At 39.5% G+C, this 16,274-nt stretch overlaps 1 protein-coding gene and 1 pseudogene across 5 annotated transcripts in view; one reads left to right on the top strand and one right to left on the bottom strand.

Moving 5' to 3' along the window:
• The window catches only part of LOC103222034 (cytidine monophosphate-N-acetylneuraminic acid hydroxylase), a 355,392-nt gene that overhangs the window by 274,643 nt on the left and 64,475 nt on the right, over positions 1-16,274 (top strand). For 4 of the 5 annotated variants that reach the window (XM_073005698.1, XM_007973523.3, XM_073005699.1 and 1 more), the window contains one exon: positions 995-1,054. In XM_073005698.1, the coding sequence (XP_072861799.1) occupies positions 1,044-1,054 (11 nt within the window). In that variant the 5' untranslated portion in view covers positions 995-1,043. Of the gene's footprint in view, positions 1-994; positions 1,055-1,463; positions 1,636-16,274 lie in introns of those variants that run through there. The other variant, XM_007973526.3, reaches the window with a different exon arrangement.
• Positions 8,059-9,511, bottom strand: LOC119626804 (soluble calcium-activated nucleotidase 1 pseudogene; annotated as a pseudogene).

Raw genomic sequence — 16,274 nt, 5'->3', positions numbered from 1 at the left:
TGTTGCTGTCTTTTTTTTTTTTTTTAAGCACAGATTTTGAGGCACAGAATTCTCCAGGGATTCAGGAGAGAGTACACTCAGTGGGAAAAGGAGGAATTGATTTTAGTGAAGTGGGGAGAACTTAAGGTGAGTTTTTGAAAGTACATGGGCAGGCACAATGCCAGCTAGTTCTTCACTGTATTATGTTTGTTGAAAGAACCACAGAACACCTGCTTGCTAGAGCTGAAACAGTGACTGGACAAGACAGGATGTTTATCAAACTGGGGAAAATAAACCAAGAGGCATACCGATGTCTCAAGAGATTTAGACTTGGGCCACTGTCTGAGCCCTCAGGGTTGAGAAGACAGAAGTACAGTCAGTGGAGGGTAGAGATCAGGAAGGAACAGAGGCCAGACCTAAACTGTACGCCCCAGTGGGAAATACTATACAGAGGTCTTTTCTTTTATAATAAAGCAATTCTTATTATATTACAAAGAAAACCAAAATCTGTTTTTGTGACAGGATGACTCACAGAAGGATACATAAAATTAGGGAGTGATATATTAAGTTATCCTTAATATTTTCTCCTCATACACCACATTCATGTGTCTGCAAAACATACATGTGCATTCAGGCACACATATGTATGAACACACATACACACGCACACACACTTCATACTCCTGTACTGGTGGGGAATTCGGAGTTTATCTAAAGTGCACCATCCACTTGCTAGGCTCTATGGGTGGAGCTGGAAGGGTAATAGAAAGGTTGGCAGATATATGAAGACAACTGAAATTCATATCAGCCGGCCGAGGGTTCATGTCACCAGAAGTCTGACTCGCCTGCTGGGCTCTTGCCTGCTGTGCTCTCGTAATTGCTTTTGGAAAGGTTTTCTGGCTACAATAAAATTTGATTAAATTTGTTACCAAGCAAATTGAATTGTTCAGGCTGCAGCGTTTCTAGAAGTTTTAAACATTATTTAAAAGAATATTTCAACCTCACTCCATTTCAGCTATCTCTGAGGAGCTGCTCTTGTGCTGTTTGGCCCCTGCCTACTCGGAATGGAAGAAAGGTATGGTATGCATTGTTTTTCTACTGAATTTAGGATATTTATTTTTGATGGTTTGTCTTTTCATCTTCTGTGACTAGGTATAAGAATTGAGAGTTCTTGCTGTGGGATGGGGAAGGATTTATGATGTTAAAACAATTTTCGAATATATAGTATTTGCCATCTTTGGAACACCTGATTTACAATTCACCCAGTTACTTGGGAATAGAACTTGCTTGTATCGCACCCTGCTTGCCCTTTATATTCTATCTACTTGAGCCCTCTCTGCAACCCTGTCCACTTTACCCAACACCCTTATCAGCAACACTGCCTTTTCTGTATACTTCCCTTATTTTTTTCTCTGGCCGCTAGCAGATCTTGTTTTTGGAGCTTTCCTTCTGTCAAGACATTACTTACTGCTTTGCTCAGGTCTCAGAAAGCTTTGGGATCCAGAGAGATACTAAAGGATTGGGGCTGAAAGGGCATGGAAGACTCAGGGTTTGAACTTGAGGGGTGCTGTGGACTAAATGGTACACTGAATTCATGGATCAAAAGTTCAGTCAGTCTTAAAGCTCCAATCAATACAATGTTGACTACTTCATGGGGTAAGTAAGATTTTTGTGGGCTGGTTAGAACTTACTTGCCATTTGCAACTTGTTTTTATGGGAAAATATCAAGTGCAGTATAAAATAAACATTTAGACCACTACCTGGTCATAAAGGGGGGGTGCTTTCTGTAGTATATTTAATTAAACACATACTATTATAACACTTTGCTAAGTTCTAGTTCTCAAGTAAATATAAAGCCATTCTAAAGATATTTTAGGAATGGTGACATGTTTAAATCTCAGGTTTATAAAAAGGGTTGTAAGAATGGCTGTTGTGGGCCATTAGTTTCAATGCTGATTTATTCTCTCAACAAATATTTGTTGAAATCCTCATGCATGCTAGGCTGTGGGGTTGCAACAGAACCCCAACACAAACATGGTTCCTTCCCCTGCATGGCTTACAGTTTTCTGGGGGACACAGATATTAATCAACCAACCTCATAATTAAAAATGAAATTATTGGCCAGGCGTGGTGGCTCACGCCTGTAATCCCAGCACTTTGGGAGGCCGAGGCGGGTGGATCATGAGGTCAGGAGATTGAGACCATCCTGGTTAAAATGGTGAAACCCCGTCTCTACTAAAAATTAAAAAAAAAAAAAAATATATATATATATATATATATAACCAGGCATGGTGGCAGGCACCTGTAATCCCAGCTACTCAGCAGGCTGAGGCAGGAGAATGGCATGAACCTGGGAGGCGGAGGTGGCAGTGAGCTGACACTGCGCCACTGCACTCCAGCCTGGGGGACAGAGTGAGACTCCATCTCAAAAAAAAAAAAAAAAGACAAAAAAAGAAATGATCAGTTTGATAAGTGATGTGAAAGAAAAAGACATAGTGCTGTGAGGCTGTATCACAGTGGGATTTGACCTTATATGGGGAGTCAGGGAATTCCCAGTGGGGCTACTGATTGAACTGAGACCTAAAGTATAAGGTATTGGGGGAATCTGCCCCCAATATTTCAACATAGTTTCTTTCTATTTTCCATAAGCATCAGCTGGCTGAGAAATAAAGAGACAGTACAAACAGAGGAATTTTACAGCTGGGCCGCCAGGGGTGACATCACATATTGGTAGGACTGTGATGCCCACCTGAGTCTCAGACCAGCAAGTTTTTACGGAGGGTTTCAAAAGGGGAGGGAGTGTAAGAACAGAGAGTAGGTACACAGATCACAGGCTTCAAAGAGCAAAAAGCAGAACCACTGATAAGGGTCCAACAAAGATCAAGTGCTTCTGAGGGGAACAGGGCAAAGGGCAAAAACAGAACCACTGATAAGGGTCCAATAAAGATCACAGGGCAAAAGACAAGAGGAGAACCACTGGTAAGGGTCTATGTTCAGTAGTATTGTCTTGATAAATATCTTAAACAACAGAAAACAGGGTTTGAGAGCAGAGAACTGGTCTGATCACAAATTTACCAGGGAGGAATTTTCCCAACCCTAGTAAGCCTGAGGGTTCTGCAGGAGACCAGGACGTATTTCAGTCTTTATCTCAACTGCACAAGACAGACATTCCCAGAGCGGCTGTTTATAGACTTCCTGCCAGGAACACATTATTTTCCCAGGGTATTAATATTAATATTCCTTGCTAGGAAAAGAATTTAGCAATATCTTTCCAACTTGCACGTTTGTTTATAGGCTCTCTGCAAGAAGAAAAATATAGCTCTTTTTGCCTGACCTCGCAGGCAGTCAGACCTTATGGTTGTCTTCCCTTATTCCATAAAAATCACTATTATTTATTATTCTGTTCTTTTTAAAGGTACATTGATTTCATATTGTTCAAACACATGTCAATTTGTACAGTTAACACAATTATTACAGAGGTCCTGAGGTGACGTACATCCTCAGCTTACGAAGATAACAGGATTAAGAGATTAAAGTAAAGATAGGCATAAGAAATTATAAAAGTATTATTTGGGAACTGATAAATGTTCATAAATCTTCACAATTTATGTTCCTGTGCCGCAGCTCCAGCCGGTCCCTCCGTTTAGGGTCCCTGACTTCCCATAACAATAAGGAGAGTTAAATCTGTGAGGAAGGGATCAAAAGAGAATATTCTGAGTATAGGGTTGTACACTGAGGAAATGAAAGAAGGCCAGATGTCATTAGGAGGAAGAACATAGTACAAAATAAGCTGGAAGAAGTACATAGGGGTCATTATATATGCATCACCTCCTATGCCATGTTAGGAATTTTGCTCTTTCTCCTAGGAACAGTGACAGGAGACAAGTGAAAAAAAAGGTTGATAGGGTGGAATTATTTTAAATTTCCATTTAATCTATGTTATTCTGCCTCATTCTCCATGATGTGATTATTAAGCATTGTGTGTCTGTGTTAAAACATCTCATATACCCCACAGTTACACACATCTGTGTACTCACAAAAATTTAAAATTAAGTAACTATGTTATTCTTGGTCATCGTGGAAAGAACAAATTAGAGAAAGAGTGAATTTAGGGTGACCAGTTAGGGGTCTATGGCAGTGGCCCAGAGGGCTATGGGGATGGCTTAGATTAGGGTGACAGGGAGGATGGTCGTGAGAGAGACTTAAGAGGTAAGATTAATGGATTTGACTTAGCTATAGGGTAGGGAGAGAAAGGGAGTTGTTGAAGATAACAGGTTGTCATGAAGTACATTTGAAGGATGAGAATGAGTGAGATGCACTGAACTGAATTTTGGATATGCTAAGTTTCAGGTGTCTTTAAGACATCCAAATACATATGTACAAAAGGTAGTTAGCTATACAGATACAACTTTGTAGCTCAAGGTCTACTCATATATGTGTTTGAGAGTCATTTGTGCTCAGGAGATAATTGAAGCCAAGAGTATGGAGGAGACTCTCTAGGGAAAAACTGTCAAATGAAGAGGTTATAGAACTGAGCCTTGAGGAGCTACAATATTTAATGGCCAGATAGAGGAAGGATCCATCTACAAAGCAAACAAAAAAGGACTGAAAATGTAGGAAGAAAACTAGTAAGCTATTAGGTGTGCCGAAACAACAGTCACAAAAAGTATACCTGGCTATAAATGAAGGGAGAAAGAGAACTAGCTGGAGGGTCTTTGGGGCTGAAATGCTTAAAAAAAAAAAAAAAAAAAAGAAAGAAAAGAAAAAAAAGAAAAGAAAAAGGTTTGGACGGTTTTAAAAAGCAATATAATGTAGATTCCTTCTACATACCATTCATGAAATGACAATATTATAAGGATAGCTGGCAAATCAGTGGTTGCCAGAGGGTATGAACAGTGGGGATGTGACTATAAAGGGTAGTCCTTGGGAGCTTCACTGAGGAAGTTCCTTGGTGGTGATAGAAGAGTTATATGCCATTTTGTTTGTTTTTTGAGATGGAGTCTCACTTTGTCAGCCAGGCTGCAGTGCAGTGGTGCAATCACAGTTCACTGCAACTTTGAAATCTGGGCCTTAAATGATCCTCCTCCCTAAGCCACCCAAGCTGTAGCTGGTACTACAGGTGTGCGCCACCACATCCTACAAGAATTATGTATCATTTTGTTCTGCACATTCCTGTCAGACACTTTATAAAACAAATGGATCCAGTAGGGAACAAACACAATCATTATGCTGACTGTAGTGAATACAGAGGGAAAGAAAAAAGGTTCACCTTAAAGTATTTGAAACCCACTGACTGTATGAAAATGCTACTTCCAGGCACCTGGGCTGTGACTCAGATGCTGATATTAACACAACAGAAAGGTCTCAATTTAGTGACTGTCCCACATGCTCCAGCCTTCCTGATGTTATCTCTCTGTATTTTTGAAATGACAGAGTCTGAACATCGTGGACAATGATTGAGGAGGAGGATCAGAGAGCCCAGCCAGACAAAGTTAGAACAGACTTGGGTCTTGCAGGCTATGCCTGGTGAGATCCGAGTTCTTGAGAAATGTGTCACATTCAGGAACCTGCCTTCACTTTTTCTGCTGCTTATTTTGTAATGGAAGAAACAGACCACCACTGTGTGAGAGGCGTCCTTCCTGGCTTCCCTCCTCACAGCTGTGTTTCAAAGGGGAAGAGGTCTGTGAAGGTCAAGCACAGGCACAGCCAGAGCCCACAGAGTCCACTGGGACCAGCACTGGGACAGTCAGAGTCTGTGGTCCTCCTGCCTACTGCATGCCCTACACTATCCTGTGGGGGTTGGGGTGAGGTAGCTGCCATGGGGAGGAGCACTGTGACTGAAGGAAACGTCTTTTCTCAGCTGTGGTCATGCCTAACCTCTGTCTCAAACCCAACTCTGCCTTTCCCTTGGAGTGTCCAGAAAAGACAGCAGGAGCCAAATGACAAGCCAAAGTTAGTGTGACATTTCCATGGAGTAGGGGTTGCAAAATTCCCATTGAAAAGAGGAGAAATAAAGGCCATGGAAAGAAACTCCAGGGAAATGACAGGCCTCATTCACAGACTATGTCCAGAATAAAGGAGCCCCAGGGTCAAGGATCAACAGTAGGCCTGTTGGAAACTAGGGTCCCATTGGAGTCACGAAAACAAAACAACAACAACAACAACAACATAAAAAAACAGTAGGCCTGTTGAAACTAGGGTCCCCTTGGAGTCAGGAAATAAAAAATTCAAGTCATTCATAAAAGTCTTGAAAGGCATGACAGTTTCTAACAGTTGCTAGAAATGGTACCAACTCTGGGTTCTTGGGCTGTTAATGCACAGAAATTGGCATGAGGCTGAAAGTTTCCCCAGACAAGTCTTTATTGGAACTTATCTTATACCTGGACATGAGAGGCAGCACAAGAGAGAAAGAGAATTCCCTGACTGAAGCCAGTAGGGCTGTTTTTTTTGTTTTCTGTTTTTTGTTTCTTTTTAAATTAGGCAAAGCGTGGGAATTGACTTCAGGGGTAGGGTAGGCAGGATGGGCTGGGCAAGTGTGAAGGGTAGCCAGTCAGCATATCTGGTTACAGTGGTTACCTTCAATAATGGGCAACCTGGTGATCTGGCTGGCTGCAACAACAGTGTAAATCAGTGGCTCAACATTCTTTACCTATGTGGGATACTCAAAAACCTTGGTTATCTCCTAAGGCCAGTTTCCAGATTTAAGTAAAAGGCATGGTTCAAATATTATGGCCTGAGTGAGGTAGTACTGTGGGTTTTGTGGTGAGTGGGGATGCATGAAAGAATGATCTAGTCAATATAGGCTGAAGCCAGGCCCCATTCCTACTTGGTCTCAGAAAAAGGCAGTTTTCTCTAGTATCCATTGGCCAAGAACTCAAACTTTTATAAGCTTGCTTGACCAACTATCGCTGCTTCATTGTGATCTCTTCTGCTACTGGGAATGGATTTATTAACTACAGGACTTTGCTTTGTGGGAGAAGATTTAGTGATTCTTTTTTTTTTTTTGAAACAGAGTCTCGCTCTGTCGTCTAGGCTGGAGTGCGGTGGCGCCATCTTGGCTCACTGCAAGCTCCACCTCCCAGGTTCACACCATTCTCCTGCCTCAGCTTCCCAAGTAGCTGGGACTACAGGTGCCCACCACCACGCCCGGCTAATTTTTTTGTATTTTTTTAGTAGAGACGGGGTTTCACCATGTTAGCCAGGATGGTCTCGATCTCCTGACCTTGTGATCTTCCCGCCTTGGTCTCCCAAAGTGCTGAGATTACAGGCGTGAGCCACTGCACCCAGCCAAGATTTAGTAATTCTAAGAAAGGAATTTACTTTTATTAAAATAGGTTCATAATTAAAACTTCAAAGTGCTACCCAGCCATAGAAGTTTCCTGAAGAAAGAAAACAGTCATTGGCCATATGAGGTGGAGATGGTTTCATCTGAAGCATGGGAAAAAACAGATAGGCTTGAGCTCTTTCCTGTGGCAGGTATGGGTAAATATGTCCCCCCCAGGGGCCTGCCCTTGCCCACAGCCCTACAGTGTCCTGCAATGTAAACATTTTCTTTTCCAAGGATCTGGTGGGGTGGACACAAAGTCCAAGGCTCATAACATAGGAAGAAAAGGCAGTGGCCTGGGAGTTCCTAGCAGTCAGGTCCTCCTCATACTCGTTGTATTTCCAGGGTGGGGCACAGTGCTTCACACATAGTAGGAGCTCCAGGAATACTTCTTGAACAAAAGAACAAAGGTAAAGAGAAGAAAGGGAGTTCAGACAGACGAAAGCACATGACCAATTCAAAAAGTAGACCCCCTATGAAGATGCCTGCAGTGATCAGTTTTACCACTAGCCGGCAGCACAGAGAAACATTCTGGCCAGGGCAACCTCGAGGTTCCTGAACCTCTGCCCCTTTTCTCAGCCTGAGACTGAACTCCCTATTTTGGAGATCTCTAAACCAGGCATACACCTCATCGTTCCAAAAACAAAACAAAACAAAACAAAAGTGCAGTCCTTTGGCATTTTTAAAATGTGAGTTCCGGTGTAGCTAAAAACTGCCCACCCCTCAGCCTTGCTTAATGTTTTAATTTTTAAAATTTAAATAAATTTTGTTCCTTCATACTTTACACTTCGGATTTTGGTGTCCGGCAGAAGGACTAGTCTGTCGAGGGAGAAAGACCATGATACAGGTGGCGATTTGGCCGCTGTCCTCTTTGGACTTGAGGTCCACAGTGATCTGGTCATTGGTGTTGGGGATGAACTTGAAGAATGAACTTGAATATGCGCACGGCCCACCTCCCCCATGTGGCTGACGGAAATGTAACACCAAAGTCCTGGGTGGCACTCAGGAGTCCTTGCTGCACTGCTGGGGACAGGACCAGTGCAGTAGCGCTCTCCAGCAGGCGGACTAGGGGTGAGGCAGCCTGATAGTTGAATTTCCGTGGCGGCCCTGGGAACGTTGCAGCTACACAACCTGTTCTTGTGGTCCACGCTGCCCTTGTGGCCTGCCACTCTCACCCATTCCACGTTTTCAGTCACTATGCCCCCTCCTTGCCCAGGCCACCCTCCTACAGATGGTCGCCCTCTACTGCCATGAACTCCTTCTCCACTGCCCCATCGCCTTCGGAGAAAATTACCCGGGACACGGCCTTGCTGCCTTCCATCTGATAGGTCACCCCTCTCCCATCGTCCACAGAGTAGTTCCCCACCAGAGACATTCAGATCCGAGAGCTCCATGCCCCTCTCCACTTTCCACCAGGTGGGACTCTAGGATGCAGTGGTCTTTGTCTCATTTCACCATCACCCTGTCCCTGCTGTCTGATAGGGTTGGGTAGCCCCTTTTCAGGTAACTGAACCAGGTGTTTTCCTCTTGGGCCCTTGACTCTATGTCCAGGTCGACAATGACTGCTACTGGGTATCGAATCCTACCTGGCGTCCTCTAGAAGGCAGCCAGGGGGTAAGTGTCATTGTCCATGGCCTTGGTCACAGGCGCCAGCACAGGAAGGCCCCGCACACTTATCTGGAGGGAGCGCACAGACTCATTCCATTCCAGGTGGTCAGAGGGCTGGACAGGCATTAGACTGAAGGGCAGGTGGGACCAGCTGGGTCTGGGGCAGGCAGGGCCCAGTGGAGCAGGGAGGCCGACTTCCACTCTTAGCAAGCTTGCCTGGCCTGAGTTATGTGAGAGTAGTGATGGCTACACAAATTAACATAGAATAAAATGTCATAGAACTGTATATAGACACACACACGCAAATAGATGCCTGTGAAAACTGGTGACGTGAGAATAAAGTCTGTGCTCTAGTTAACAGTATTGTACCAATGTCAATTTCCTGGTTTCGATATTGTAATACAGTAATACGGTTACATAAGAGATCACCATTGGGGAAGCTAACTGAAGGGTACAGGGGACTCTGGAGTATTTTTGCAAATTTCTGTGAGTCTGTGATTACTTCCAAACAAGATGTTTTAAAAAGTCAATGAGAGAATGAAAAATATGAAATTTATAATGACTTTTTCTTTAGTATTTTGCCCTTTAAATGTAATCTAATTATTACAATCATCATTATTACTCATGCATTGTGTACAGGAAGCACTTCTCTTATTAAAATATAACTGAAAACTTCCAGAACTTGTCACTGGAAGGCCCTCATAGAGGAAGTTTGGCTGACTTGAAAGTCAAACATGTTTGCAGTAGGACCTTCCTTAATTATAGCAGATTATTGCTTGATTATAGTTTATTATAGCTGGTTGCAGGAATGGGCTGCTCTCTCTTGAGAGGTCAAACTTTACTTACAGTTGTACATCAGAATAAGTGAGGAGTGAATATACTTTGAAAAGGCATATTTAAAACACTAGTTTCCCCATTATTTTTATTGTGGACTATAACATACAGAACAGTTCAGAAAACATAAATGAAGAACACTTAGAAAATGAACACCAGTTTAACCTTGGTTAAAAAAAAAAAAGTCATATTATCTGTAAGCACCCCAGAAATCTCTCATGTGCTGCTTTCTTTCTTTTTAAAAATAGCTTTATAGATATATGATTTACATACCATAAAATTCACCTGATTTAAGTGTACCATTCAATGGTCTTTAGTATACTTATGGAGTTGTGCAACCATCTTCACAATCTAATTTTAGAATTTTTCCATCACCCCATGAAGAAACCATGTGCTCTTGATCAGTCAGTCTCCATTTTCTGTCTACACCCCCACCATTGTCTCTGATAACCACTAATCTGTCTCTGTGAATTTGCCTATTCTGGACATATCATATAAATTGAATTATATAATATGTGGTTTTTGTGTCTGACTTTCATTTAGCAGAATGTTTTTGAGATTCATCTACTGTAGCATGTATCAGTAATTTATTCCTTCTTATTGCCAAATAGTATTTCATTACTTGGATGTATACATTTTATTTATCCACTAATTGAGACACATTTAGGTTGTTTGCACTTTGGGACTGCTATGAGTAATAGCGAAGTGAACATTCATATACAGGCTTTTTTTGTGTGTGTGTGGACATATGCTTTCAGTTCTTTAGGTGGAGACCGAGGAATTGAATTGCTGGATCAACAGAAACTCTAACATGTTGAGAATCTGCCAAACCTTTCAAAAGTTTATCAACAACAGTGTTTGTTGGTTTCTGTTTCTCTGCATCCTCAGCAACACTTGATATTACCTACATTTTTTCTTATAACCATCCTAATGGATGTGAAGTGCCATCTCATTGTAGTTTGGTTTGAGTTTCTATCACGACTAAGGAAGGTTAACCTAGGTTAACTAAGGATGATTAACCTAGGTAATTCACGTGCATTACTGACCATTTATATATCTTCTTCGGAGAAATGTCTGTTCAAATCCTTTCATTATTTTATTTTATTTATTTAAAGATGGGAGTCTTGCTATGTTGCTCAGGCTGCTCTCAAACTCCTGGGCTCAAGTGATCTTCCTCCCTCAGCCTCCTGAGTAGCTAGGGCTACAGATGTGCACAACCATGCCTGGTTCTCCTTTGATTATTTTTAGTTGGGTTGTTTTCTTATTATTGAGTTTTAAAGATTTTTTGTATATTTTTGATACAAGGTTCTTACAGATATATAATTTGCAAATATTTTATCTCTGCTTGTGGGTGATTTTCATTTTCTTGATGGTGTCATTTGAAATGCAAATGTTTTTAATTTCAATAAAGTCAAATTTCTCTTCTTCTTTTGCTTGTGCTTTTGGTGTTGTGTCTACCAAATCATTGCCTCACCCAAAGTCGCACAGATATATTCCTATTTTTCTAAAGTATAGGTTGGTGCAAAAGTAATCATGGTTTTTATCTTTAAAAGTAATGGCAAAAACTGCGATTACTTTTGCACCAACCTAACAAATGACTCAGAGGTGTTCTCTATGTGTTAGCTCTTCGGTTGTTTATTTCTTCACAGCAGACTGAGATCCATTAGCTCAAAGGCTGCCAGCACCAGACTTAAAATTGTATACATGCAATTGTTTTAAACATAGCCCAAATAAGCAGATTTTTAGCCATTTAGCGCCTGATCTGCATACTCTATGAAATTGGCAATATTTACTATCCATAGATAAGCCCCAGTGTTACAAAGATGCCAGGCTGCTGCTGTCCTTTGAGTTCACTGACCCTGAGATTCCCTGCTGTGCCTCTGACTTATCCCCTTTCCTAGAAGTTTCCTTGCTCTCCTTCCCTTCTGAATGGTGGTCCCTCCAAGACTGGATAGTTTCAAGATGTGAAGGATTCGTTCCTCCTGCTTACTTGCTAAAGCAGCACCCTACTAAAGCTTGTGCATGCTGCTGCCAGCTCATGATACCTTTTTCTTCGATCAATCCAGAAATCCTTGAACTCACTCCCTACAGTTTTCCTCTAAAACTTTTATAGTTTTAGCTATTATATTTAGGTCTATGATTCATTTTGACTTAATTTTTGTATGTGGTGTGGGATAGGGGTACAATTTATGCTTTTGCATGTGGCTATTCAGTTATCCCAGCAGCATTTGTTGAAAGTTTTGAAATGGAGAAGTATGAGTTCCCCAACTTTGTTCAAGATTACTTTAATCTGAGTCCTTTGTGTGTTCTTATGAATTTTCAGATCAGCTTGTGAGTTTCGGGGATTTAAAAAGGAATTGCATTAACTCTGTAGAAAAATTTAGGGAGGCCGGGAGCGGTGGCTCAAGCCTGTAATCCCAGCACTTTGGGAGGCTGAGACGGGTGGATCACGAGGTCAGGAGATCGAGACCATCCTGGCTAACACGGTGAAACCCCGTCTCTACTAAAAAATACAAAAAACTAGCCGGGCGAGGTGGTGGGCGCCTGTAGTCCCAGCTACTCGGGAGGCTGAGGCAGGAGAATGGTGTAAACCCGGGAGGCAGAGCTTGCAGTGAGCTGAGATCCAGCCACTGCACTCCAGCCCGGGCGACAGAGCGAGACTCCGTCTCAAAAAAAAAAAAAAAAAAGAAAAATTTAGGGAGTATTGCCATCTAACCTTCTGATCTATGAACATGGAGTATCTTCTTCTTTATTTAGATGTTTAATTTTAAAAATATTCTGTAGTTTTCAGTGTACAAGTTTTGTACTTCTTTTGTTATACTTATTCCCAAGTGTTTGTTGTTCTTAGTGACGTTCTGAATGAATTTTTTTCTTAATCTCTTTTTTGAATTGTTCATTGCTAATATGTAGAAATGCAATTGATTTTTGTATATTCATCTTGTATCTGACACTTTGCCTAACTTGTCTATTAGCTCTGGAAACTTTTTAGTAAATGCTTTAGGATTTTATATATATAAGATCATGTTGTATGCAAATAGCTTTACTCTTCCTTTCCAAATTGATGACTTTATTTTGCCTAATTTTCCTGTCTAGAACCTTCAGTAAAATGTTGAATAGAAGTGGTGAGAACAGATATCCTTATCTTCTTGATTTTAGGGAAAAAGTATCCAGTCTTTTACTATTGAGTATAATGCTAGTTTTGGGTTTTTCATAGGTTCCCTTAATTAGATTGAGAAAGTTACTTTCTATTAGTTTGTAAAGTGTGTCTTTGTGAGGGTTTGGGGGTTAGTCATGAAAGGGTATTAAATTTTTTTCAAAATTTTTTTCTGCATTATAATTTCTTTTGAGACTATTATGTGGTTTTTACCTTTTATTCTCTTAATGTGGTATATTACATTAATTGATTTTCATGTATTAAATCAATCCTGCATTCCTAGGATAAATCCCACTTGATCTGGACGAGTTTATGGACTATCAATACTAATTTTTCTCTAAATGTTTGACAGAATTCACCAGTGAAACCTCTGGGCCTATGTTTTTCTTTGAAAATACTTTAAATTACTGATTCAATATCTTTTCCTGTCATAGATTTGTTCATGTTTTCTATTCCTTTATGAGTTCGTTTTGGCAATTTGTGTTCCTCTAGGAATTTGTCCACATTACCTAAAGTATCTAATTTGTTAGCATATATTTGTTCATACCATTTACTTATAGTCCTTTTAATGTTTATAGAATTAATGGTAATATCTCCTCTTTCATTCCTGATTTTTTGTAATCTGTGCTTTTTCTCTTTATCTTGGTCAATCTACCTGAAGGTTTGCCAATTTTACTGATCTTTTCAAAGAACCATTTTTTAAAATTTTACTGATTTTCTATTGTTTTTTGTTTTTTCTACTTCTTTTATTTCTACCCTGTTATTATTTTCTTCTTTCTACTTGTTTTGGGTTTTGTTTGCTTTTCTTTTTCCAGATCTGAAGTTGAAGTCTTAAGATTATTAAGATCATTCTTCTTTTCTATTATAGCTGTTTAAAGCTACAAATTTGCCCTATGTCTTGCTTTAATTGCATCCTACATAATGTGCTCCTTTCTGATTAAAACTCTCTCATTAAAAATATATACTACCCTGACTCTTGTAAAATTTTCCTCATTTTCCGAAACAATACACTTTAGTTTTCTTATTAGGGAACTTTATTTAAATGGAGTCACATTGCCTGTGTGTGTGTGTGCATATGTGTGTGTGTGTTTTGTTCTTTTTATCCAATATTATATTTGGGCACTGGTGCATGTTGTCACAAGTAGTCTTAATTGGCTCATTTATATTTTTGTATTCCCCAGAATGCTACTTCACTGTTATAGTGTATAATTTATATAACATATAAATACATAATTTATCATTTCATTGTTGATAAACATTTGCATTGTTTCCAATTTGGGGCTAATATGAGTAATGCTGTGATGTACATTCTTGTACATGTATCTTGAAGAACATATGCACACATTTCTCCAGTGTTGAGACTTAGCTAAGAGTAGATTGTTAGGTCACAGTATATATGTATTTTCTGTTTTAGTGTAGAATGCCACACTATTTTGCAATGAGATTGAACCTTACTACATTGTCATTAGTAACATATGAGAGTTTCTATACTCCTATTTATAAACATTTGGTACTTGCAGTTGTTTTAATTTTAGTTATTCTGATGAGTATAGTGGTACCTCATTGTGGTTTTTATTTTCATTTCCCCATTGCTAGTAAGGCTGAGCTCTCTTTATTCACGATTTGGATATTCTATTTTGTGAAGTACCTGTTCAAACCTTTTTGCCCATTTTTCTTGTAGATTGTCTTTTTATTATTGATTTGTAGACATTCTTCTATATTCTGCCTAGAAATCCTTTGTCATATTTATGTTGCAAATATTCATTATGTGTCTTACCTTTTCACTCTTTTATGCTGTTTTGGGGTGTATATGTTCTTTTAGTGTAATCTAAAATTGCAATAATTTTCCTTTTGGGTAGAGCTTTTTGTGTTTTGTTGAAAAAAATCCACTTGTCCCAAGATTATAAAAATTTTCTCCTAAATAACTTCCAAAAGCTTGATTATTTATCTTTTAAATGTAAGTCTTTAACTTGTCTGAAATTGATTTTTGTCTGTGGAATAAGGAAGGAGTCCAATCTATTTTTCTAATATGGGTTCCCAATTACCCCAGCAAGTTTAGTGGAAACATTTATCCTTTCCCTAGTGATCTCTACAGTGTCACTTATCAAGTGTTGGTGTATATGTGGATTTGTTTCCAGGCCTCTATCCTGTTCCCTTGATTATTTTATCTACCACTGAGCCAACACTATACAATCTTAATTATTATAGCTTACAATAAGTCTTGATATTTGCTAGAACAAATCCTCTTTCATCTCCCACCTTGTTCTTCTTGAAGAATGTTTTATCTCTTTTTGGCCCTTTGCATAGCTTAATAAATTTTAGAGTAAGTTTTTAAGCTGTAAAAAAAAAAAAAAAAAAAAAAAATTCTGGGGGCTTTATTGAGACTATAGTAAGTCTACAGATACATTTGGAGTAAATTGATTATCTTCATAATATTGAGCTTCCAATCTATGAACATAATATAATTCTTCATTTATAGATACACTTAATATCTCTCAATAGAGTTTTATAAGTTTCTCCATAGAGATCATTTGTTCAATTTATTTCTTGATATTTCATTTTTTTATGCTCTCTTTTAATTTTTATTTATTTATTTTGTTTTGAGATGGAGTTTTGCTCTTGTTGCCCAGGCTGGAGTGCAGTGGCACAATCTTGGCTCACTGCAACCTCCGCCTCCCAGGTTCAAGCAATTCTCCTGCCTCGGCCTCCCGAGTAGCTGAGATTACAGGCATGTGCCACCACACGTAGCTAATCTTGTAGTTTTTGTAGAGATGGGGTTTCACCATGTTGGCCAGGCTGATCTCGAACTCCTGACCTCAGGTAATCCACCCATCTCGGCCTTTTCTGGTATCTTAAATTATATATTTTTAAATTCAATTTTTGTATTTTTTATTGCTGGTGTGAGAATAAATTGATTTCTTAAACTATTGATTATATATCTAACAGCTGTACTAAACTCTCAGAGTCTTATAATTTGAGTCTTATAATTTATATGTGGGTTCTTCTGAATGTTTATATATACAGTCTAACTATCTTCAAAAATGATTTCTTTCTTTCCATCCCTTGTGTTTGACTTTTTTTTTCTTGCCTTAATGCCCTGAGTAGCTTATTCAGGTCTCTTTACTTTTATCTAATGTCTTTTTCTGTTTCAGGGTTACATCTAAGACACCACATCACATTTAGCCATCATGTCTCCTTAGGCTTCCCTTGGCTGTGATATTTACTCAGACTTTTCTTGTTTTGGATGACCTTGAGTTTCAAGGAGTTCTGACCATGTATTTTATAGGTTACCTGTCTATTGGAATTTATCTGATTTTTTTTTCTCATGATTAGACTGGGATTATGGGTTTGCGGGAGGAAGACCACATCATATTA

The sequence above is a fragment of the Chlorocebus sabaeus genome, chromosome 17 (genome assembly GCF_047675955.1).
Source record: "Chlorocebus sabaeus isolate Y175 chromosome 17, mChlSab1.0.hap1, whole genome shotgun sequence".
Taxonomy (NCBI): domain Eukaryota; kingdom Metazoa; phylum Chordata; class Mammalia; order Primates; family Cercopithecidae; genus Chlorocebus; species Chlorocebus sabaeus.
This window is presented reverse-complemented; position numbering and strand designations above follow the sequence as displayed.